Source organism: Arvicola amphibius, chromosome 10 (assembly GCF_903992535.2).
Source record: "Arvicola amphibius chromosome 10, mArvAmp1.2, whole genome shotgun sequence".
Classification (NCBI taxonomy): Eukaryota; Metazoa; Chordata; class Mammalia; order Rodentia; family Cricetidae; genus Arvicola; species Arvicola amphibius.
Genome location: NC_052056.1, coordinates 89,400,653 through 89,426,004, shown reverse-complemented (window position 1 = coordinate 89,426,004; position 25,352 = coordinate 89,400,653). Strand labels below are relative to the sequence as shown.

At 43.6% G+C, this 25,352-nt stretch overlaps 1 protein-coding gene across 1 annotated transcript in view; it reads left to right on the top strand.

Moving 5' to 3' along the window:
- The window catches only part of Galnt17 (polypeptide N-acetylgalactosaminyltransferase 17), a 425,167-nt gene that overhangs the window by 144,450 nt on the left and 255,365 nt on the right, over positions 1–25,352 (top strand). The window contains exon 2 of the mRNA XM_038345684.1: positions 16,216–16,399. Coding sequence (XP_038201612.1) covers positions 16,216–16,399 — 184 coding nt within the window. The remainder of the gene's footprint in view (positions 1–16,215; positions 16,400–25,352) is intronic.

Below are 25,352 nucleotides of genomic sequence, written 5' to 3'. Positions count from 1 at the left end.
TTCAGTTCCTTTTATTTCCCTGCCAAGGACAACATTTCATTCCTTTTCTTGGCTGAATGAAACTCATCTCTGTGTGGGTACGCCCCATGCATCTTTATCTATCCACCCATTGGTGGGCATGTCATCTGGTTCCCTGTCTTGGTTATGGTAAGCAGTACTGCAGTAAACATGAGGGTATAAATCTCTCTGTGGTGTACTGACTTAACTTCTGTCAAGTGTACACTCAGGAGTGGCATAGCTGGGTTATGTGGTAGTGTTATTTGGTTTTTGATTTCTGCAGTTGCTTTGCTCTGTTCATACCAGCAGCATGCAAGGTTATTTCTACCAACATTTTCACAGTGTATTTCCTTCCTTCGTTCATTCATTCATTCGTTCCTTTCTTCCTTCCTGCCCCGCAAGAGTGCATTCGATTTAAATTTTTATGTGTATGTATGTTTTGACAGCATGTATTTCTGTGTACCATATGCATACCTGGTATCTCAGAAACAAGAAGAGCATGTCAGATCTGCTAGGACTGGAGTTACAGATGGTTGTGAGTCACCGTGTGGGTGCTTGGAATTGAACCCAGGTCTGCTAGAAGAACAATGTTCTTAATCCATGAGCCATCTTTACAGTCTGAAAAGTGCATTTTCTTAAGTTGCACTTGATGAGCAAATACAGAAACCCAAGTTCAAGATCCCGGCTAAGTAGCTTGAGTGACTTCAGCACATTTTGTATCCTCATGGAATCTCAATGTCCTTACCACCGAATGAGGGTAAAATGAAATAATCTTTGTCGCAAGATTCCAGGAAGTACAAAGTTCATAATACATGTAAGACATGCCATTTTGAATAAAACAGCAGTTTGGGAATTTATGGACGGTTTGTTCCAAAGGTACTTGGAGCACATCACAGTGATTCATCACTCCTGGAACGGAAAAGGCTGCGTGAACAGCTCAGCTAATGGACAAAAATGTACTTCTAGTGTTCCGAGCTGCAGGGGATGCACAACCAGGGAACCTATTATTCATTGTGCTGTCTTCTAGGCCACAATCCAGCAGTGCGCGGCCATGTGTTAGCAACAAAATTTGTCCCCCCTCAGATTCTGCAGTGAAGCCCTGGCTACCAGTGTGACAGCATTGTGTGACTATTTTTTGAGATGTGAATAAGCATCTATTCATCTCAGATGGGCATTGACGATGAATCAAAGAAATAAGCTAATGCAACCAGAGCTCAGTGAACCATTGGGTTTTGGGGGGTGGCTTATAGGAACGTGGATTTGGTGACTCAAAGGCAGCTGCTACCCCGCCTGACAGCCCGTGAGAGCCTTATCCCTGAAATTCCCTGAACAAGCTGTAAGCAGCTCTGTGGTCAGAGAGTCCTTTCTCCCCAACGATTGTTACTGTTTTAATAGTCTTGGGGAAGTGTAGTTGGATTTTTTTTTGCCAGCTCACAAATAATGACATGGAGACTTATTAATTATGAAAGCTTGGTCTTAGCTTAGGGTTTTCCCCGACTATCTCTAATAAATAATTTAAATTAACCCATTTATAATGATCTATGTTCTGCCACATGGCATTACCTTTCTCTGTAGTGCCCATCCTGCTTCTCCTAGTCTGACTAGCAACTCTACCTCTCTTTTTCCCAGAGTCCTCTCTGTCCCCGGAAGTCCCGCCTAACCTCTTCCTGCTTAGCTATTGGCCATTCAGCTCTTTATTACACCAATCACCGCAGGACATCTTCACACAGTGTACAATTATCCCACAACAGGGAAGGGCACTGTGAATACTGTAAGTTTGGGGGACTTCCTCTGTTATTGTTGTGTTAGCAGTTTCTCCTGAGATTAAATTCTTCCTTCCTGCAGTTCCTTCACTAAGATACATCGTGTTGGCAGGGAGGGGTAACAATAAGCATGTTTAAGCTTGGGAAGCAAAGAAAGCAAAGTAACTCCAGGATGTGCATGAAACATGAAACTTCCCCACCCCAAAGTCCATATATGAGCAGTAAGGATGGCTTATATATAAATCTGTATATGAGGAGCAAGGACACTCTTAGATAAGCTGATCTGCATGGAGGAAATAGAGACCACATGAACTGCCTAGAACAGAGGTCCTCAACCTGCCTAATGCTACCACCCTTTAATACAGTTCCTCATGTTGTGCTGACCCCCAACAACACAAAATTATTTTTGTTGCTACTTTGTAACTGTAACTTTGCTACTATTATGTTGGGGTTTTTGTTTGTTTGTTTGTTTGTTTGTTTTGTTTTTTGAGACAGGGTTTTTCTGTAGCTTTGGAGCCTGTCCTGGAACTAGCTCTTGTAGACCAGACTGGCCTCGAACTCACAGAGATCCTCCTGCGTCTGCCTCCCGAGTACTGGGATTAAAGGTGTGCGCCACCACTGCCTGGCTACTATTATGAATCGTATTGTAAATATCTGTGTTTTCTGATGTTCTTAGGTGACCTGTCTGAAAGGGTCTTTCAACCCCCAAAGTGGTTGCAACCCACAGGTTGAGAACCACTGGTCTAGAAAAAGAAATACAGAGCAGCTAAGCTGCCTGAAGAAGACACTCTCCTGCAGGCTAGGTGATGCTTCAGGTCCAGTTTTATGAACTATTATCCATGCTGGGGTGGGCTTTGGTGATGCAGCTATCTTTGAGTCATTGCTGTTCCTGTAAGTAACCCCTCACCCATATTCCTAAAGGTTGCCCTAATAAAAATCATTGATTCACAAATTTGGACTAAAATGGTATATGCACTGCTGTTGATTCCTTATTGGGGGTGAGTAGACAGTTATTCATATCTCCACAGGGATGGTGTCACACAACACTTGTGAGTTTTATTTACCTTCTGGGTCTTAACAGAATGTTTTAAATCTTATGAAATAACAACAGGACCGATGGTACTTGGAGGCTAGACCCTTGGGAATTTAGAAGGTATTGATGGTGGATCTAAAACATAGAGAGGGAGAGAGGCAAGTGACTTAGTGGTAGATGCGTGATAGGATGCACGAGGCTCTGGGTTCAGTCCCAAGCACTGACATGTACACCCACATGCACACATGCATGCTCACTTGCACACACATACACACACACACACACACACACACACACACACGAAGAGACACAGACTGTATCATATAAAGACACTGCCAACTTAGCTGATTGGAAACCAGGAAGGCAGCCGCATTACTTGCTCCCTAACTGCTGTGGGGAGACACCAGATAAAAGCCACGTAAGGAAGAAAATGTTTACAGTTCATAGTTTGAGGCTGCAGTCCATCATAGTAGGGACAGCTTGGTGGCAGGACCATGAGGCTGCTGGTCACATTGCACCCACAGTCAGGAAACAGACAAGAGATGAATACTGCTGTTCTGCTATTTTTTTCCTTCTTATTCGGTCCAGGATTCCAGCCATGGAGTGGTGCTGCCCTTGTTTGGGATGGGTCTCCCTACCTCACTGGACCCAATGTAGAAACTCCAATGTTCTTATAGATGATTCTAGATCCCGTCAACTTGGCATTAGCTGTCACAATAACCCAATTTAACCAAGGCACAGTGGCACACACCTGTATCCCAGAATTAGCAAGCTGAGGCATGAGGATCATGAGATTGAATCTAGCCTGGGCTACATACTGAGGAGCTCTGGGTCAGCCCAAGCGGTATAGAGCAACTCTATTTCAAAAATAGTCAGAACCATAGAGAATGAAAACACGACCAAAATCTGCCAGCAGCTTCGGGTGGTTGCTTTTTGTCAATTTGATACAAACTTAGACATATCTGGGAAGATGGGATCTTAATTACAGAATTGTGTCCATAAAACTGTCCTATGAGGCCCTTTCTTGATTATTGATTGGTATGGGGGGGGCAGCCCACTGTGGGCAATGCCATCACACAGGTGATCCTGGGTGCAAGCCGAGCAAGCCACAGAAAGTAAACCAGTAAGCAGCATTCTCCCATGGTTCCTACCTCTGCCCCTGCTTGCTTCCCTCCCTCAATAATAGACAGTGATTGGAGTGTGGAAGCCAAACAAACCCCTTCCCTCAGCAAGTTGGTCTTGTTTTATCACAACCACAGAGAAGCAAACCTCTGGAGCCATGAGGTACTAACGAATACCTTAAACCAATAATATTGTTATTGTAGCCCAAGCTGGCTCTACCATCACAGGACACTTGGTAACACACGAATATCAGGATGAAGTTTAGCCTGGGACCAAAGCAAAGATGAGAAGCCACATCATGGTGATGGCTTAGATTGAAAATCGAAAAGCATGTTTAATTTTCAAAGTTGTAGAAGACACCGCCTAGATGTGTTATTTTAAGGGTAGCCCTTTGGAGCTATGATATAGAATCCATTGCTCAAGGAGTGAGTGCTTTATCCTTGGCAGAGTGCCATGCAGTAGGTATGGCCACCTCTCTGGAATTGCTTCACCAGATGAGGTGCCCAGTTGACTGGTCATCCCTTCCTCCCACCTCAAGAGTCTATGTTATACCACAGATGTGTCCTTGTCCTTACACACAAAGGACATTTTGCCTAGTTTTCTTCCACCAAATAGTACTTGGTACAATTGTTTTTTTTTAATTTAAAAGTTTTGTTTTAATTGTTAAATTGTGTGTGTGTGTGTGTGTGTGTGTGCGTGCGTGTGTATGTGTGTGTGTGTGTGTCCTCATAGTCCAGAAGAGGGCATTGGATTTCGCTGATGCTGGAGTTCCAGTTGGGTGTAGGTTACCTGATGTGAGTACTGAGAATCAAACCCGGGTCCTCTACAAGAACAACAAGCACTCTTAACTGCTGAGCCATTTCTCCAGGCCCCAGGTGAATTCTTTTCGTTTGCATATGTATTTGTGTGTACATGTTTAGGTATGTGCAGATGCACACGCATGTGTATATGTCTGTGTTTGCACATGGAGATCAAAGGTTGACCTCAAATGTTGTTCCTTGGTGCTGTTTACTCTTTTGGGGTCTTGCCTGTTTGATGAGGTTGTCCGGTCAATGAGCCTCTAAGATCCGCCTGTCTGCAACTGTCTACTGCTGGAATTGCCAGCATGCACCCAGCATACACCACGACGCCCAACTCTTTTTAAAGTATTGATTCCAGGAATTAAACTCAGGTTCTCCTGCTTGCAGAGCAAACATTTTACCAACTGAGCTATCAGCGCAGCCTGTATTTGAATTTTTATGACTTCATTCGCTGTATTAAGGCTAGGATAACCTTCGGACATCGCATCTAGCAAGCAGGGAGGATGCAGGACAGAAATGTCAGAATCACCATCACAATACAGCTGCCAACAAATGTCAAGATCACTGCGCTAATATATCGATGATCTGACTGAGTTTGTGAAGCGACGCTGGCTGAGTTCTGCTGTGTCACCAGGACATTTCTGTGTCAGCCTAGAGCAGTGGTTCTCAACCTTCCAAATGCCGCAACCCTTTAATACAGTTACTCATGCTGCGGTGACCCCCAACCATAACATTATTTTCGTTGCTACTTCATAACCATAATTTTGCTACTGTCACAAGTTGTGATGTAAATATCTGATGTGCAGGATATTAAATAGGCAACTCCCAAAGGGGTTGGGACCCACAGGTTGAGAACTGCCGACCTCAATCATGGTGATGTATTTCACCAGCCCAACAGACAGAGTACTCATTCACCTCTTTACAGACTTGCTTTGCTAATTCAGCAGCACATTCATGTGCATAATATATATGCTTGCTGTGCACCAGGCTGTGTGCAAGACACCAAAGGACCATTCCTCTCTGTAAGAGCCCTTCTCCTATGTGCATGACAAGCAAAGGCTAATAAATATGCTATCAGCTACACCATTTGATTGAGACTGAGAATTCTGTTGAGATTTTCATTGCACCGTAGAGCACACTTTGATAGTCTAGACTGGCGGGTGTTCAAAAATGGTGACAAGCTAGGCCTACTGCTGCAGGTCTATAAATCCCAATTCTAGGGAGGCTGAGACAGGAGGATTACAAATTCCAGATCTGTCTGAGATACATAGTAAATTCAAAGACAGGCTGGACAACTTAGTAAGAGTCTGTCTAAGAAAGTAAAGCAAAGGCTGGCCATGAGTCTATGGTGGAGGAGTTGGCTGGAACCCTCCAGGGAAGGGCCGGGGTATGGCTTCTTGGTAGGATGTTTGTCTGGCATGCACATGAATCCCTAGATTCAATTCCCAGCAGCCCTCAGTGTTGGGTGGAGTCATTGGAAGTTTGTAATCATCAGGAGGGCTTGGGATAGTTTAAACAAAGAATACAGTGGAGAGGTGAGTTAGACCCAGCACTGCGGGTCTGCTAATAGCCACGTCCAGTGTGCGGACTCTTTCTGGCTGTCTTCCATAGGCCACATGAGTGTTAATCGAGTAAAAATCATGTCTGCATGCTGAAAGACTCGCTCTGTAGATCACTTTGAGGGCCAAGGGTGGTAGCATGAGCAAGAGATGAGATATGCCCTGAGCTTCCCCAAGTGACAGTATAAGTGGAGAAGAGTAAATATGTCAAGAGACTCGTTAGGGTTTGGAGAGATGGCTCAGCAGTTAAGAGAGCTTGTTGCTTTTCTAGAGGACCTGGGTTCGGTTCCCAGCACCCTCATTGAACAATTCATAATCAATTTTGACTGTAGCTCTGGGGTATCCAATATCTTCTTTTGGGCTCAGGCACTGAGGTAGATTCATACACACACACACACACACACACACACACACACAAAGCAAAAACAAGGTGAGACATATACAAAAGGACATCTGATCCTTTTTGACACATTGTATGACACATGCTCTTAATGCCACTACATTGCAGCTGAGGCAGGATGATTGCTGTGAGTTGGAGCCTGCCTAGGCAACATAGTGGATTCCCGGCCAGAGTGGCTATAGAGAGATCATGTCTAAAAACAACAACAACAAAAAGAACACAAAACAAAGAAGATGACCAACAAACAAGCCAAAAAAAAAAAAACAAGACAAAAGACACCAAGAGAAAAGTATACTTTTGGACTGTGAGGGTAGTGGTAGAGGCCCTGGGTTCAATCCCCAACACCAAGATGAATGAATGGCTATTTGACTTGGGTAGAGAATTTAAAATATTTTGTCATACATGCGTGCATGTGGAGAAAGCAGATTAGAATATGACACTCTTGTGTATGTTCAGCCCGTGTATTAAAGTGCCATTTGCTGCTGTGTGTATAATAGACTCTTGTCAATTGAATTAATTATCACTGTTGTTGGTATCCAGAATGTTGCTAAACTCTCTGGCAGCAATATTTCCCGACTCGCTTTTCTGCGTCTCCATCTTAATTATCAGAGCTGTTCCTTATGCTTGATAGCAAGGGCAGTAAGCCTCATTTCTGGCATAGTTTCTGTATTTACCTCAATCCATTTGTGTGTGTGTGTGTGTGTGTGTGTTTCTGAGGCAAAGTTTCATGTATTCCAGGATGCCTTCAGACTTGCTGTGTAGCCAAGGATGACCTTGAACTCCTGGTCCTCCGACCTCTACTTACTGAGTGCCAGGAGTACAGGCAGGCATCACCATGCCTGGTCCATGTGGTGCAGGGGATGAAACTGAAGGCTTTGGACGTGCCAGGAAAACACTCTACCAACTGAGTTCCCCTGCCTTTACTGCAATTATTATTCTGGCTTCTGAAAATAAAAGGCTTCTCCTGATAAAATAGTGGAAATTGGCCAGGAATAAATGTGGAATTCTTGCTATTATGCACACAGCTGTGTTTTCCATGGTCTATCACGTTCCAAATGCTTCAGCGTAGGTGGAATCTGTCCCAGGGCTGGGACTGAAGGGGTAGCTAAGTCTCTCCTAAAGAAACCCCTTTAATCTGGGGAATCCAACTAAACACTGGAACTTGACACGCTTGGCTTACTGATTAAGCATGTTAATGTGGTGTGTGTGTGTGTGTGTGTGTGTGTGTCTGTGCGCGCACATTTATAAGGGCATGTGGAAGTATACATATGTACATGTGTGTTTGTATAGATGAGTAAGTGAATACATTTTTGTGTAGGAATGCATGCATGTGTTTGTGCATATGGGAGTTTGTATAAATGTGTCTGTGCATTTATGAGCCAAGTGTATACAAACGTTTTTAATTGTTTTTGTATATGTGTGCATGTCTCTCTCTCTCTCTCTCTCTCTCTCTCTCTCTCTCTCTCTCTCTGTGTGTGTGTGTGTGTGTGTGTGTGTGTGTGTGTGTATACACGTTCTGTTCTGGCTGAGTTACTTTGTGAGCCGCCAGGGCCCCCGGATCATACCAGCTGTATAGTCTCTAAGTCTGGAATTTGTGTTTGTTCTAAGTCTCATTCCTATTTCTGGGAGAGTAATGCTGGCTATTGTAAACACAGAAGTTTCAGCTGCAGTCCCCAAGAAAACAATGTCCTTCAGTGTGTGGAGGGAGGCGATGATTTACACTCTGGGCTGTTTGTGTTTGCCGCCACGCTAGCGCTGTTGTAGCTCATTTGGAATCTATGGCCAGTGTGGGCTGGGAGGATTTATTTTTCGCTGAGAAACTGTAAAGCCTTTGGACCTCACAGGGTTTCTGGACCCTGTAGGATAGATGGACCCAATCCATCACCTATGTGAAAGTAGTCCTGGAGGGCTGGAGAGGATGCTCAGTAGACGGTGTGCTTATCTAGTATGCACGGGGCCTAGGTCCCACCCCGGCACCACATTAACCTAGTGTGCTAGAGCATGCCTGAGATCTCAGGACTCCAGAAATGGACACAGTAGGCCGAAGGTTACCGTCATCTTTATGATGTGGTGAGTACAAGGCAAGCTTGGGAGATGTGGGACCTTTCCTTAAAAAGTAAGAGAGTTGGGCAGTGGTGGTGAACAACTTTAATCCCAGCACTTGGGAGGCTGAGGCAGGCGGATCTCTATCAGTTCAAGGCCAGCCTGGGCTACAAGAGCTAGTTCCAGGACAGGCTCCAAAGCCACAGAGAAACCCTGTCTTGAAACACCAAAAATAAGATAGTCCCTGATCTTAATAGAAGGAAATTTCTTCCTTCCCTCCTTCCCTCCCTTCTTTCCTCTCTCCCTCCTTTCTTCCCTCCCTCCCTCCTTTCTTCCCTCCCCCCCTCCTTTCTTCCCTCCCTCCCTCCCTCCCTCCTTTCTTTTGTTTGCTTTGCTTTGCTTTCCATGTGTATACCTGGCTTTCCTGGAACTTGCTCTGTAGACCAGGCTGACCTCAGACTCAGAGATCATTCTGTATCTTCCTCCCAAGTGCTAGGAATAAAGATGTGAGCCACCATTGCCCGATTTTTTTCTTTTCTCTTAATATTTCAAAAGTTTAAAGATTTTAATCTCATTTTTACTGTTTCATGTTTGGTAAATATCTGAGAAAAAGAAATCCCTTGGGCTGGGGAATGGCCCAGCAGGTAAAAGCAGTTGCTTGAGTTCCATCTCTAGGATCCCCATGGGGGAAGAAGGGAACTGACCACTGGAGGTTACCCTCCGTCCCCCATATGTGTTCCACGCCATAGGTATGTATGACAACCATGCAAACTAAATAAAGAAATGTAACAGGAAGTTTAAAAAGAGCTATTTTCAAGTCTCACCTCCCAGCAAGCTTTTGAATTTCTTCGCACTGATCAAACTTGTATCAATTGTATTTGCATGACTATGGTCAGAATATCTGCAAGACCAACCTAAGATAGGGAAGATTTTGGGGGGTCAATTTCAGGAGGTTACAGGCTGTGGTCCGGGGAGCAGAAGCAGAGCACCATGGTGGTGGGAGTGTGTGGCAGAGAGCGTGTTCACTTCCTTTCCAACAAGAAGCAGATCACAAGAGGTCTTCAGCTCAGTTACAGTCTTCAAAGGCATGTCTGAAGTGACATCCTCAAGGCAAGCCCCACTCCCTAGAGTTTCTAGAACCATCTGAAACAGCAACCCTAGCTGGGAGCCAAGCCTTTAACCCCAGCCATCCTCCCATCTCAAATCCTCCCGTCCCAGCTCACCACAGGGCTGGGGTTGCAGGCTTATGTGCACTTATGTCTGGCTGTTTACCTGGGTGCAAGGATCCGAACTCAGGTCCTCTGACTTGGACAGCAAGCATTCCAGCCCATAGACTCATCTCCCCAGCTCTAGTTCTCTCTTTTGAAAAAATATAATTCTTCATACCTTATTCTAAGTTAATCTTACTACCCTTTATTGTCTTCTAGACTTAAGTAACAGCACTAACAAAAAACCAGCAGAGACTGGAGAATTGACTTGGTGGTATAGAACATGAACCGCTCTTTTATAGGTCCTGAGTTTGGGTTCCAGTACTCATGTTGGGTGGCTTGCAATTTGTCTATAATTCCAGTTCCAGGAATCTGATACCCTCTGCTGTTCTTCACAGGTACCTGCACTTTTATGTGCATACCCACACAGATACATATACTTAACAATTATTAAGGGGATGCTGGAGAGAGAGCTCAGACAGTAAAGGCACTTGCCACCAACCTGAACAACTGAGTGCAGTCCCTAAGACCCATATAATAGGAGGGGAGAAACAAACTGTCACAAGTTGTTCTATGACACTCACACACTCACTTACTCTCTCTCTCTCTTTCTCTCTCTCTCTCTCTCTCTCTCTCTCTCTCTCTCTCACACACACACACACACACACACACACACACAAATGAATAAATTTAATTTTAAAAAAATTAAGAAGAAATTGGGCTTGGAGTACAGCACAATATGAGTGTGATTGCCCAGCTAACATGCACAAGGCTCTGAATTCCAATTCCATCACCGTTCCCAGGGAGGGTAAATTGTATTGTATAGTATTGCTCCTACTGCTCCATCTTCCAATTAGGAGACATCTTCATTGCCAGTTTATGTAGGCTGCATTTTATTCCCCTTAGTAAAATGTCCTTATAGTCTTATTGGTTATTGCTGGAGCTGATGCAATATTGTTGCTGTTATAAATAGGTCCCCTGCAATATCATCTATTCTGGTTAGTTATTGTGGGAATAAAAAGCTCTTGTTAATACAAGATCGTTACATCTTCCACCCAGGCATCCTCACTGAGAGGCAGCCTTGCTTCGTCCTTCTTTTCTTTATTACCCTGGGGATACTTCCCTCCCTGGCAGGGCTGTCTTTCGTGCCTCTGAAGTCCTTTCTGCAACACCCAGGTGGCCTTTTTCAAGCTTGATTTCTCCGTGTCACTCATTAGTGTCTGTCCTCTTCTTCACGAGTATAGATTCATTATTATATTTACTCTTCTTTTAGATGACTTTTTCAGAGCTAGTTAATATGTGTGTGTGTTTGTGTGTGTGTGTGTGTGTGCAAATGTGTGTGGAAAAAAGAGATCAAAATCAGATGTTTTTTGTATAGAGACAAGGTCTCATTAGCTTGAAACTGGTCAAAAAGTCAGGCTGACTTCAGCTCCAGGGATTCATCTCCTCAATGCTGGGCTTATAGCTGTGTTCTGCTGTGCTGGCCTTATAAATGAGGGTTCTAAGGAGCAAACTCAGGTCCTTGTGCTCTAAGTGCTTTATGCCAAAGAACAGGGGGCCCTTTTGCCCTTTTGAAAAATAAGCATCTCTCTCTCTCTCTCTCTCTCTCTCTCTCTCTCTCTCTCTCTGTGTGTGTGTGTGTGTGTGTGTGTGTGTGTGTGTGTATTGACTGATATTGACAGTCAGGTCAACTTGACCTTATCTGGAATCACCTAGGAGACACACTTCTGGATGTGTCTGTGATGAGGTTTCTAGATTGGGTTAATTGAGGAAGTAAGACCCTCCCTAAATGTGGATACTACAATCCCATTGAATAAAGTCCCAGACTGAATAGAAAGGAGAAAGCAAGCCAAGCACGAGCATGCATCTCCCTCTGCATCTCCCTCTGTTTCCTGGGGATGCCATGTGTCCAGCTGCCTCACACTCTGGCCACCATGCCTTCACTTCCTGGAAGAGTGTACTCTCAGACTCTAAGTCAGAATAAACCCTTTTTTCCTTGAGTTGCATTGGTTAGGTTCCTTCCTCACAGCAGCGAGGAAGTGACTAATACAGTGGGGTCATCTCAATAGATTCCAGTGGCAACATCCTGGGCCGAAGACTAATGTGGCCTTCATCCTTGGACTTGAACTCTCATTTGTCTTTGCCAGTGGTTTCTGGGAGCTTGCTAAGTAAACACATTAAAATCCCATGGAAATTTGTGCTGCCTTGTTGCATCTCTCTGGCAGATGAAATTGGGGGAGGGGGAATGGGAACACATGGACCACGAAATATATAATTCATAGCTGTCACATTGTGATGGGTGGCATGGTGTTGCTTTTGTGTATGTGTGTGAGGTTGCTAAGCGGGTGTGTTTCATCCTGGGAAGAAATCATGCCCCAGTCGGGAGGGGCATTGCATTAGGAACCAAATTCCCCCCCATGTCCTTAATTGAATGGACACGTATTTTTAATTTTATTTCTCTTATTTTGCATGTCTATGTGTGTGTGCATGTTCATGTACATATGGTTGTATGTGAATGGCAAAGGTCAGCCTTGATCATCATTCCTGAGGTGCTATGCACCTTGATTTTAGAGACAGGGGTCCTTACTGGGGCCTGAAATATACCAATTTGGCTAGGCTGTCTTGTCAGTGAGTTGTGCCCCCATTTCTTCACTGAGGAATTCTAGGCAGGTCCTCTACCATTAAGTTACATGCCCAGCTCCTCACTGAGGAATTCTAAGCTGATACTTTACCAATGGGCCATGCCTGCAGCCTCTCTGGGGGATTCTAGGCAGGTGCTCTACCACTGAGATATACCACCAGCCCCTAACTGACAGATTATAGACAAGTACTCTATAATTGAGCCAGATACCTTCCCAGTTCTTTTACTATAGTAATAATAATGATGATGATGATGATGATGATGATGATGATGATGATGATGATAATAATAATAATAATAATAATAACAGCAACAATCATGTTTCCTTTCTAAGTACACTCTCTAATGGAATCCCGATTTTTACAGATACCTCTGCTTCAGCTTTATTTCTCCAGGGAACTTGGAGTTCCCCCCCACCAATACATCAACCTTTAGTCAATGATGAACTCATCTTTCCTTTCTCAACAGACTGTCTCCATTTTCTTTTTAAGTCATTCAGGAGTTTCCCCTTCTTACAAACGAGGCTCTGCATTTTACGCAATTTAAAATCATTTTATTGAGTGTTTCTTTGTTTCACTGGAAAGTTTTTATGTGCACCCTTACATTTTGTCTTGTTAGGAACAGAATGGCTGTTTTTTCACGAGCTGTGTTTATGGCTTTGTGAGGGTGTTTTATAGATCTGCAGTATTCTACTATTGGAAGTGTCCTGTGATCCCAGCTCTCAAGAGACCATGTGGCCCTGCTGCACCCAAGGAGCCCGCCTTCCTTCTTATATATATGTATATGTGTGTATGAATGTATGTATATAATTATATGCATAAACATATGTATATACACATATTTACATACTCATATCTGTGTATGCACATGTGTGTGTATATATATATATATATCAGCTCTATCATCTGTCATCAATCTATCTATAGATCTACATAACTACCTAATCTCCTGCTGATTATGTATCTATATTTATATATCTATATTATTTATCTACCTGTAAATCACATATCTATCTACTTATCTATTATCTGTCTTCTATTTTTCTGTTGCTTGTCAATCATCTATGTATCTATTATATGTCATCTATCTCCTATCTGCCTATTTAGCTATTATCTGTCATAGCTATCATCTATCATCTATCTATCCACCATGTCTATATGTCCAACATCTATCTGTCTGTCTGTCTATCTATCTATCTATCTATCCATCTATCTATCTATCTATCTATCTATCTATCTATCTATCTATCTATCTATCTATCTTCTATTTATTATATCATCTATCTATTTATCATCTTTCATATCTATCATCTATCTATAAATCATATATAGATGTGTCCATCATCTAGACAGGTATCTCTGTCTCCCTATTTATCTACTATATGTAGTAATATGGACCACCATGCATGGACACTTTATTCTTTTTGTTGCCTAGTACTCCATTGTGTGCCAACATTGCAATTCGCTTACACTTGGGTAACCAGCTATGAGCCATTGGTTTGAGTTTTGTGTGAATATACATATTTATTTTGCTTTGATGTTACACCCAGGAGTAAGTCCCTTGGTCTTATGATCACTGTGTTTGGCATGTTGAAGAATTGCTCAGTTCTTTTCCATTTTCCATTCTTCTAGTATTGCTCTGTCCCTAGTGATTTTATTTTATTTATTTATTTTTCTGAGCCAGGAAACTGAAGTCATACTCCCCCTGTCTCCACTTCCTGAGTGATGGGATGGCATGTGTGCACTACCTTGTGTGCACTGCCTTGTGTGCACTGCCTTGTGTGCGCTGCCTTGTGTGTACTCTCTTGTGTGCACTGCCTTGTGTGCACTGCCTTGTGTGCGCTGCCTTGTGTGTACTGTCTCGTGTGCGCTGCCTTGTGTGCGCTGCCTTGTGTGCGCTGCCTTCTGTGCACTGCCTTCTGTGCACTGCCTTGCCTTGGTACCAGAGGATTTTAAAATTAAATCTAAGTGCTTGAGTTTGACTAAGGCAGCTGTTTGAGCATGGCGAAGATGATGCCTGGGTCTTTTGTCTGCATCAAAGTGGAGTGTGAGACTGATGACGAAAACGTAGGTAAGAAGGGAAAATCTCAGTTGATGGGGAGTCTGCTGGGATGGGGGCTAAGAGCTGAGAGTTCAAGTATGAGAACCATAGGAACCATTCACAGGTCACACAGCACTGCCCTGGGTTGAGCCAAGCTGCTTTGATTTTGTCATTGCATGAATGCATTCCCATTTGCAGTGATGCCTGGAAGAGACAGTGCACCCTGGTGTTTTGTGATGCTGAATCTCACACGGCCCAAGAAGAATCATTGGTTTTGACTTGCCCAAGGATGTCTTCCTGTGAAGTTTGGGTCCACTTGAGATCAGTAGCTGCCTACTGTTAAAACTAAAGTGATCTATATTCTTGCTGTCCGTCGTGGAAATGAAAGGCTGGGGATGTGGCTCAGTGGGCAAGTAGTCGTGTAGAATCACCTGCTGAAGGACTAGGAACCTAGACCAGCAGTATAGTGCCTGCCTAGAACCCTCCAGAAAGAAACTGAGTATGTGATTCGATGGTAAAAAAAAATTGTGTGTCAGAGGCCCTGGTTCAATTCCCAGGACTCCAGAGTGTGTCCATGTGTGTGTGTAATAAGTGGTTTGTATATTTACAACCAACGAGAGCCATAAGCACACATTTTCCTAGCTAAGTAATTTAACCTCTCACAGCTCTGCCATCTATGCTTACTCCTTAAGATCTTTATGGGATTCTACGACAATGGATAGGGACCTACCAACATCCTGGGGACTGCAGCTGCTCAGAGACGGTTGCCATGGAGGGCTCCTTCCTTGTGTATTGTTGGTTATCATTCTTACGGGCATTTTTCTCTTCTTTGCAATTTGCTCTCAAGCACTTTGTGTTTCCCTTTGCCATTGAGATGGAAGTTAAATAAAACCATTCGACAAAGAGTCACGTCAAGACCTAGCTTGTGCTTTTAGCTCATGATGAAATTAACTTGTTTTTTTCCTAGTTCAGTTGCAGCAATTCCCCGCCCCCCCCCCCCACACACACTGAACCAATCCACCTGCTGTCTGGTGGTTCCCTGAAATTTATTAAGTCTGTGAGGTCCCTGGAACCTTCCCCTCCCTGCAGACCCAATCTGGCTGTGACTGCCCCCAAAGAGAAAGGGGAGATGGGCATGGATAAGGTCCCACATTCATTCCATTTCTTGGCTTCCTCTTGGTTTTTATTTCTCCAAGTCTCAGTGGTCTCTGTTTTCAAAAGAAGCATGAGGCTCCCAATAAATATTCAGATGTGAACCCCAGAGCTTGGCAAAGCCTGGGCCTCTCTCTCTGTAGAAATATCCCCACTACCACATGAACTGGATACTTGAGGGGCAGCCCTGTAATGCCAGCACACAGGAGGCGTGGAGGCAGAAGATTGGGAGTTCAAGGTCATCCTCAGTTACATAGTGAGTTCAAAATCAGCCCTGGCTACAGCAGACCCTACCTCTGGATACATATCCTCCAAACATAAATACAGACTATGTAAACTGAGGTCATAATTTTTTTATGTGCTAAGGTATGTTAAAATCTTAATTGAAGCTCTATCGGAGGTCACATGATATATCTAGAGGAGATGTTTTAGAGTAACTCTTTCTCCTTTTTTGTAGGGTTATCCAAATCACTGGGACTCATCGAAGGGTATGGTGGGCGGGGCAAAGGAGGCCTTCCTGCCACCCTTTCCCCCTCGGAAGAAGAAAAAGCCAAAGGACCTCATGAGAAGTACGGCTACAATTCCTACCTCAGCGAAAAGATCTCCTTGGATCGGTCTATTCCAGATTATCGTCCAACTAAGTAAGTTACAGCTGAGCCCTGGTAAGGGGCTGGCTAGCTTTGTCTTCATCTGTGATACTTTCTCATCTGTTTGTAACCACAGAGGGATCTTCTATTTTGAACTGTCTCTTCTATAATCAATCAAGGACTTTCATTACTTAAGAAATACTGGCTAAATAGTTAAGGGCTGGTGATATGGCTCAAATGATATCACGCTTGCCTCCTGTAAGTTCTGGAATGAAGCTCTGGGCGCCATCACAGACACTTCAGGAGTGGTGGCACAGCCCCCGAATCCAGCACTGGACAAGTGGAGCAGGAGTATCAGGAACTCAGGACTGAGGTAGGAGGCCAGCCTGGGCTAAGTAGTTAGTTTGAAACCAGCCTGGTCCACATGATTCCATCTCAGAAAATAAAGAATACAATTGTTATAAAAGTAATTTAAAAAGTATAGAAAGATTCCCATGATTTTGTCTCAGAAAAGAAAGAATACAACTATTATAAAAGTAATTTTAAAAGTATAGAAAGATTCTCAATATAAAGTTTTTTAAATTTAAAATACCACCGTGGTATCCTTACCTAAACATAGTAATTGTTGACATTTTGATGTCTATTATCTTTTCTCTATCCATCATCTACCATCCATCCATCTGTCTGTCTGTCTGTCTGTCTGTCTGTCTACCTATCTCTGTCATCTACCTGTCTATCCTCTATCTGCTGAACTTTATTTTATGTATTTATTGGTTTTCAAGACACTGTCTTACTGCATGTAGCTCAAGCTAACTAAAACTATGTAGCCCAAGTCAGTCTCAAACTCATAATCAATCCTCCTGCCTCATCTCCCCCGCCACGAGATGATGGGTTTACAGACATGAGTCATTATGCCTAACATATTGATAATATTATATATTATCACATACTAATACATGATAACACTGAAATATTATCATTGAGTCTGTTTTCTATAGATTATGAGTGACGTATCAGTTTTGTCTTTTTGATTTGATATCATAACACAAGCAACACGTGTAAATGTTTGTATTCTTATGTGTACACACATGTGTGTAAGGGGTGTACAGGCAAGTGTGTGCATGAAGATGTGGAGGACAGAAGTAGATGTCAACTATCCTCTCCTACCTCTCTCCACCTTAGTTTTGGAGACGGGGTCTCTTACTGAATATGAAGCTCACTGACTCAGCTGGGTTAGCTGACTGACCAGTGAGCCCTAGACATGCTCCTGCCTCTGTCTTCCCAGGGGTTGTAAGAGCATGCTGCCAGCCTTGGCACTTTTCATGGGTCCTGGGGATCAAACGTGGATCCCCTGGCTTTCACGGTGATTGTTTTACCCCCGAGCCATCTCTCCAGCCCCATAAGCTTTTGATATAACTCATTATGATCATTTTGTCCATAACTGGAAATTTAGGCTGTTTTTGGTATCTGATTGTTGTGTGTAATACTGATCAACCTTTTCTCATTTGTGTCTATGTATTGAGCTGGTACTTACTTCCAAGTTTTGTATCCAAAGGACATACATTAGAGGCTCTATCACAGTGGTCCTCAACCTTTCTAGTACTGCCACCCTTGGATACTGTTCCTTGCGTGGTGACCCCAGCCATAAAATTATTTTTGTGACTATTTCATAAGTGTAATTTTGCTACTGTTATGAAACATAATGTCAATAGCCATGCTTTCGGATGGCCCACCCTCAAAGCGATCCATGACCCACAGATAGAGAGCCACTTCTCTGGGTCTACCTAGCATTAGATAGCTAATTGTACCATTATCTTTCAAAGAATTACAGCAATTCCTTTTCTGTTGTTAGTGGTCTTTTTTTTATTATTCTTGAGAATTTTATACACGTATACAATGAAATAGGGCCATATCTTTCTCCATTTCAAGCCTCAGACTCCCCAGATAATCTCCTTCAACGTGTCCCAAACAATGATAGCCTCTACTCGTAAGCATGTGGGTGCAGAGACAGCCACTGGGACACAGGTAATCTACAAGTTCATATATTCAAAGGATAATCACTCTCCCACCCTTAGCAGCCACCAAATTCCAATAGCTCCTCCACTAAGGGTGGGCTTGACACCCTCCACCAACTAAACTAGAGCTTCAAAAGGCCCTATTTACTATGTAAGAGCTCACTCTGGTTTCTCAAATCTCCATTTTCTTTAGATTTTCAATGTCTCCTTTTTATTCCCATTTAGAATGTGCCCTCGCTTGCGGTAGATTATTTCTTTTTTTTCAAATGGGTTTTGTGCAAATCAGTTAAGTATCCTGGTTACTGAGAAAAATAAATTCAAGATAAAGAAAATTATCTTAAATGGATTTAAAATTACAGCATTAGCCGAGAAACCCGTTAAATCTCTCTCTCTCTGCCTAATAAGCGCACATTCATTTTGAATCACTGGGAAAAATATACATCACCCCCTTTGCATGCTATTTTGTCTTCCTGGACTTGTGTTCTCAGAAAACATCTGGCGGTTTTCACTTCCTGGTGCTTTCTGATTAGCCTTTCTTATTTCCATGTTGGCAAATAAACACAGCCCTATGTTTCACTCTCTGATGAGACTGGAAAGGCCTCCCACATGCAGTGTATTAGAAATGGCTCAACTGAACAGATGTCAATGAGTATCTATTATGCACCCAGTGATCGGCTGCACCATGGAGATGCAATCTTGCAAGGGACATGGTACTAATTGACTGACTTCTTGTCTGGGGAGGGAAACCGGCAAGCAAGGCCATCTCATTCCAGTGCAAGGTGACCTGTGGTATGAGACCCTGTGGCATGACATTCTGGGGAGCTTGAGAGCTTGACAAATGTCTATTCTCTTGAGATATGGAGAGTTTTCTTGTTGCTGTGGCAAAATGTCTAATAAGAAGACATTTAAGGGAGAAAGAATTCATTTTGGCTCACAGGTCAAGGGTACAGATCATCATCATGGGGAAAGCATGGTGGCAGGAGTGTGAGGCACCTGGTCACATCAAGTAGAAGGAGAGAGAGAGAGAGAGAGAGAGAGAGAGAGAGAGAGAGAGAGAGAGAGAGAGAGAGAGAGAGAGAGAGAGAGAGGAATGTTGATGCTCACCTCGCTTTCTCGTTTTTATTCAGTATGGAAACCCAGTTCATGAGAGGACACCACCCACATTCAGGCTATGTTTTTCCACCTCACTTAACTCTGTCTAGAAAATCCTTTGCAGACATGCCATGAGAATTGTTTTCTATAGTCATTTGGAATCCCATCAAGATGGCAGTTGAGATTAGCCATCCCAGGCACTAATGTCAGACCATCAATGCTCAGTGCACAATGAGTTTACTTGAGGTTATTTACAGGAGCATGGGTAGCCTCCGATGGCAACACTACCAAAGAAAATACCTCCCTTCCCCAGCGACCATTAACTGCCAATAGATCCTAAGGGAGGAGTGGGGCCTTGTGAGCCTCTCCCCCAAATGATGGAAGAATATTCTATCCCATCTAACACCAGTTTCTTGCAGGGAGAATTCAAGGGAGCAACACGCATGCCATTCCTGGAGAACAGTAGCCTACAGTAGCCATGACAACTGTACACGCAGGGTGTGAAGGGAGGGTCTGAACATCTCTCGCTTGAGCTGATATCCCCAAACTAAGGAAAGCTTGAAGGATACATGGGATGGAACATCTAAAGAGGAGAGTAGGATAAGAATGGACCAGACCAGGAGGACAATAAGCAAACTTTGGGTGTGGTTATCTTCAGTAGAAAGTCTCAGCATCTCCGAATGGTGTAGCTTGGTGGAGTGAACCCACATTCACTTCTGGTTCCTCCTGAAGCTGCTAAAATGATGGGAAAGAGGCACAGAGCACAGAAAGGGAAAACTAAGTAAGATCATTGGTGTGGTAATTTGAATGTAATTGGCCCCCGTAGTTAGGGAGTGGCCCTATTAGGAGGTGTGGTTTTATTGGAGCGAGTATGGCCTTGAAGGAAGGGAATCATTGTGGAGGTGGACTTTGAGGTTTCCTGTGCCTGGGATACAACCCGGAGTCTCAGTCGGCTTCCAGTTGCCTGTGAAATGTAGGACTCTGAGCTACAACTCCAACGTCACTTCTGCCTGTGTCTTGCCAGGCTCCCTGCCATGATGATAATGGACTGAGCCTCTGAAACTGTAGGCGAGCCGCCACAATTAAATGTTTTCCTTTATAAGAGTTGCCATCATCATGGTGACTCTTCACAATGATAGAAACCCTAACTGAGACAATTGGTGGCATCACCCAGCAAACACCTGCAGGACTTTGGAAGATGGAATGAGGGTGGATAAATGGTAGTTGGCAGATAGATAGAGAAACCGAGACCTAACTTTTCACTTGAGACGCGCAGAAGTTTGCTTTAGTTTTATTTTCTGTGGCTGTGATAAGTACCCTTGCAAAAAGCAATTTAAGGAAGAAGGATTTCTTAGCTTATAATTCCAAGGCATGGTGCATCATTTCAGAGGATTTCAGACAGGGACTCAAGCAACTAGTCATCTCACATTCATAGTCAAGAACAAATAAAAAAAAACATTCTAGCTAGCTTATTTGCTTGCTGGTGGCTCTCAGCTACTTTTATACACCCAGAGTCCAGCCCCCAAAATACTGCCACGCATATTCAAAGTGGGCCCTCTCACCTCAATTAACAATCAAGACACTCACACATGTGCCAACCTGATATAAGAAGTCCCTCAATAGATTTTTCTCTTATGGTGATTGATTCTACATTGTCAAGTTGATAGTTAAAACTACCCCTCACCAGACTGTTAGAGCAGAAGAATACAACCTGATGAGATTGCCAGAGACCCACAGTTGCAATGGCTTTTCAGGGGAGACATGACATGAACAATGTCTCCCCATCCTAGGTAGGTCTATGACACAGACTGAATAATGATTCCACTGAACTCCAACTTGGTCAACTGATGAGTTTTTTGGGTGTAATTTCAGAGCACAGGTGACAGGCCACTTACAGGGCCACGAATGACCCCAGAGCAGCTGTACCACCAAAGCCCATCTCATAACAGATGTCAACCTCAATAGATGCTGCATCATGGAGACACACCTTCATCTTCCACTTCTTAGATAGTCTAGCATCTCTCAAGATCCCTCTCAGCTGGTGGTAAGCCAGGAAGAGTGATGGCCAGCATCCCTGATGATAGTATCAAAAGCCTCCACTCCCTACTTCTGTTAGGAAATGCTAACTTCATTACTATTATGACAGACCTAGTTATCTATCATGGATCACTGTTTTTGTTCAAGCTGTTGTCATAGCTACCAGGCCCAGTATTATCTCTACTTCCAAATGAAGACAGGATGGTCATATGCTTTCTGGAAGAAAAGCCATGTACTACTACTCAGGACCTGGACAGAAAAAGACAGTTTTTCTTATGACTAGATGTGGGTGGGAATAGGTCCCTATTTTCTGTTGTTCTAGTTTCTTTTCTGTTGCTATGATCAACCATTCTGACCAAAATCAGCTGGGGAGGAAAGGATTTATTTCATTTTACACTTTCAGGTCACAATTCATTATCTAAGGAAGTCAGGGTAGAAATCCAAGGGAAGAGCTCAAAACAGAAATTCTCAAAGCAGAAGCCATGAGGAGCATCACATGCTTGATTACTGACATGCTCATACTTTGGTAGATACAACCCAAGACCACCTGTCCAGGAATGGTGCTCCCCACAGTGGGCAGGGCTCTCCTACCTATATCAATGACTAATTAAAACAATCCCCTCACAGACACGCCTCCCCCCACAGGCCAGTCTGATCTGGGTGATCTCTCAATTGAGGCTTTCCTCTCCTAGGGCTCTAGGCTCTGTCAAGGTGACAATTAAAGCTATCCAGGACACCTGCCTTCATATCTGCATAGCCAGAACCTGTTCCTTTGCCCTCCAAACACTAGTTTATAGAGGTAGCCTGCGTTAGAATATACTCAATATCTGGGTGGTGGCGATACATGCCTATAATCCCAGCTCTAGGGAGACAGGCAAGCAAATCTCTGTGAGTTCAAGAGCAGCCTGGTCTACAGAGCTACTTCCAGGACAGCCAGGGCTGTTACACAGAGAAACCCTGTCTCAAAAAACAAACCAAGAAACCAACCAACAAAAAAAGAATACACTCAATGGAGAAACTTTCCAGCCTTGTGATCTCTCCAGACTCTCACACTTCTGTGTGTTAAATTTATGGAATCCACTTGGTGGAAACCAAGCCGACTTAAGGAAGAGGCCAATGGATGACAGCAGGGGTGACTCAACCTGTCGTTAAACTTCGTCTTTATACGGCGTTGCTCATTTTTGTTTGTGATGTGTGTACGTGTGTGTGTGTACGTGTGTGTGTGTGTGTGTGTGTGTGTGTGTGTATTTGCGGATGATGCAGATCAATCTCAAGTCTGGTTCCTCCGGCATTTTCTGCTTGTTTATTTGAGGCAGGATCTGTTCCTGGGACCACAGCTCACCTCTCTTAGGCTGACTAGCTAGCAAACCCCAGGGAGCCTCCTGTCTGTCTCCACTTCCCTCAGTGTCCCATTACAGGTTTGTCCACACGCCTGGGTTTCTGTATGGGTTCTTAGGACCAGACTCACGTCCTCAAGCTTGCAAGAAAAGCATGGCACTGACTAAATCATCTCCCCAGTCCTAGCACACTTACTCTGAGACAAGAGAGATAAACACCCCAGACATCCTTTCAAAGAGTCCATTATCAACAAATAAACAAACAGCAACAATGGGGAGGGGGGGAACCTTAACAATAATAACAAATGGCATTCAAAGGAAGCAAAGAGACTCTAGGCTTTAAAACTGTAATTGACTTCCAGGGATCACAGGCTGCTTTGTTTACAAAATGAGAACATTTCTGTTACAGAAATAACCATAATCAAAATAAATCCCATAAGTTTAAAATTGAGCAAAAATAGGCAAGTCTGCGAAGGGTTGGAAAATAGCACCGAGGAAATCATTTGGATAAGTAGCGATAAAAGAAGTTGGGAAAGATGGAGAGGGGGTAAAATGCAGTTCTGCCCACCTGTATCACCCATCACCCAAGGTTTAGGGAACGTGGCGGAAGGGGGTAAGGAATGTAAGAGCTGGGGGATGGGGAGAAGTGTTGTAAAATGCTGTCATGTGGACAGGAGTTGGCTGCTGTGCGCATGAGTTCACTGCGGTTGTGGTTACCTGCAGACCTGCAAGCCAACGAGAAGTCAGATTCCACTGGGCAGCAGAGAGTGAACTCTTTGGGTTTGAAATAGAAAGAAAGGGAGTGAGTTATGGTGCATGTGGAGGGGGTAACAAACATGTTGCCGGGTGTCCCCGTTTTACGTTTGTTGCTGTCAAAAAACATTCTGACTGAAAGCCACATGGGTAAGGAGTGTTTATTCAACTTGCAAGCCCAGATCATCCTCTGTCACTGAGGGAAGCCAAGGTGGGAGTTACGGTAGGCTTTCCTATTATTCTATATCTATATCTATTATTGCATCTTATTGAGACACTTAACAGGAAACAATTACAGAAGAAACCATGGAGGAATGCTGCTTACTGGCTTGCTTGCATGGCTTGCTCAGCCTATTTTCTTATAGTAGGGCCAGACCAGGGGTGACACCACCCACAGTGAGCTGGGCCCTCCCACTTCAATCATCAATCCAGAGCATGCACCACAGACATGGCTACAGGCCAATCTGGTGGGGACCTTTTCTCAATTAAGGTTTTCTCTTTCCAAATAGCTCTACCTTGTGTCAGATTGATGTAAGACCCTGCACACGAGGGAAACAAAGTAAAGCCAGGGCTAGGGAGATGGCTCAGTGGATAAACACAAGGACCTGAATTCAGATCCCCAGCACGCACCCAGATTTGGGAATGGAGGCACACATCTGTCACCATACCGTTGAGGGAGTGGGAACAGAGAGCCCTCTGGATTTTGCTGACAAACCAGTCGAGACATTTGCTGAATTCTGGATCCAGGAAGAGACCCTGTCTTCAATACTAAGGTGGGAACTCACAGAAGACACTCAACATGGATCTCTGTCCTCCATCTGTGCATGCACACACTTTTGCACACATGTGTGCACACACAGAGGTTTGTTGTTAAATAAAGTAATAGCAACCAATCAAAAACAAGAAATGGCACCTGAGTCATTGTTGTTCAGAAAAACGGAATACAGAAGTGATATGAAATTGTCTATGTTCTGTTTCAGTAAAATAAAAGTTCAACTAAGCCAAAATATGTCTGCAGAATTCCGTGAAACTATACTAGAAGTGCAATATGTATGAATACGATATGTGGGCTGGCAAGATGGTGCATGTGGTAAAGTCACTTGCTCCCAAGCCCAGTGACTTGAGTTTCATTCCTGCAACCCACCTAATGGAAGGAGAGAACCAGCTCCTACAAGCTGTCCCCTGACTTACACACACACACACACACACACACACACACACACACACACACACAAATTAATAACTGCAATTAAAAGTAAATATGAATATTATATGCAAGGCAATTAGATATAGTGAGGGAGGTTAAAAATTTTATTGAACAGTGCCATCCCATGTTCTCTTGTTTATTTTTGGAGGCTCTTCGTGGGATAAATCTGAAAGTAGAATTGGGGTGATTTGGAGAATTGCCCACAGGCTGTACAAGATAAAGTTCTGAGTGCCACACGAAAAGTGACCAAATTAACCTGTGTTGCCTGCAAATTAGTCCCCCCTATCAAAGAATGGCAAGGGGCTATTTCTGGAATAAGCTTCTCCAAAAGTGAGCCCTGGGGTGCAGGAGAGAGAACTCTCTGGGGTTCTAAGGAAGTGGTCTCTCAGTGGGTGGCATCCTGTGTTAAGTCCCTTCAGAGCTCTCCCAAGGATTGTGTTTGGGGAGCAGATTAAAGTAGATGGATTTTATTAGAGTTTTAAGCGGAGCTCCAGTTGTTTTCATTCTAACTGCACTTGAGAAAACCGTTTTCCTAATACGTATGAACGATATCAAGGGTAGTTGCA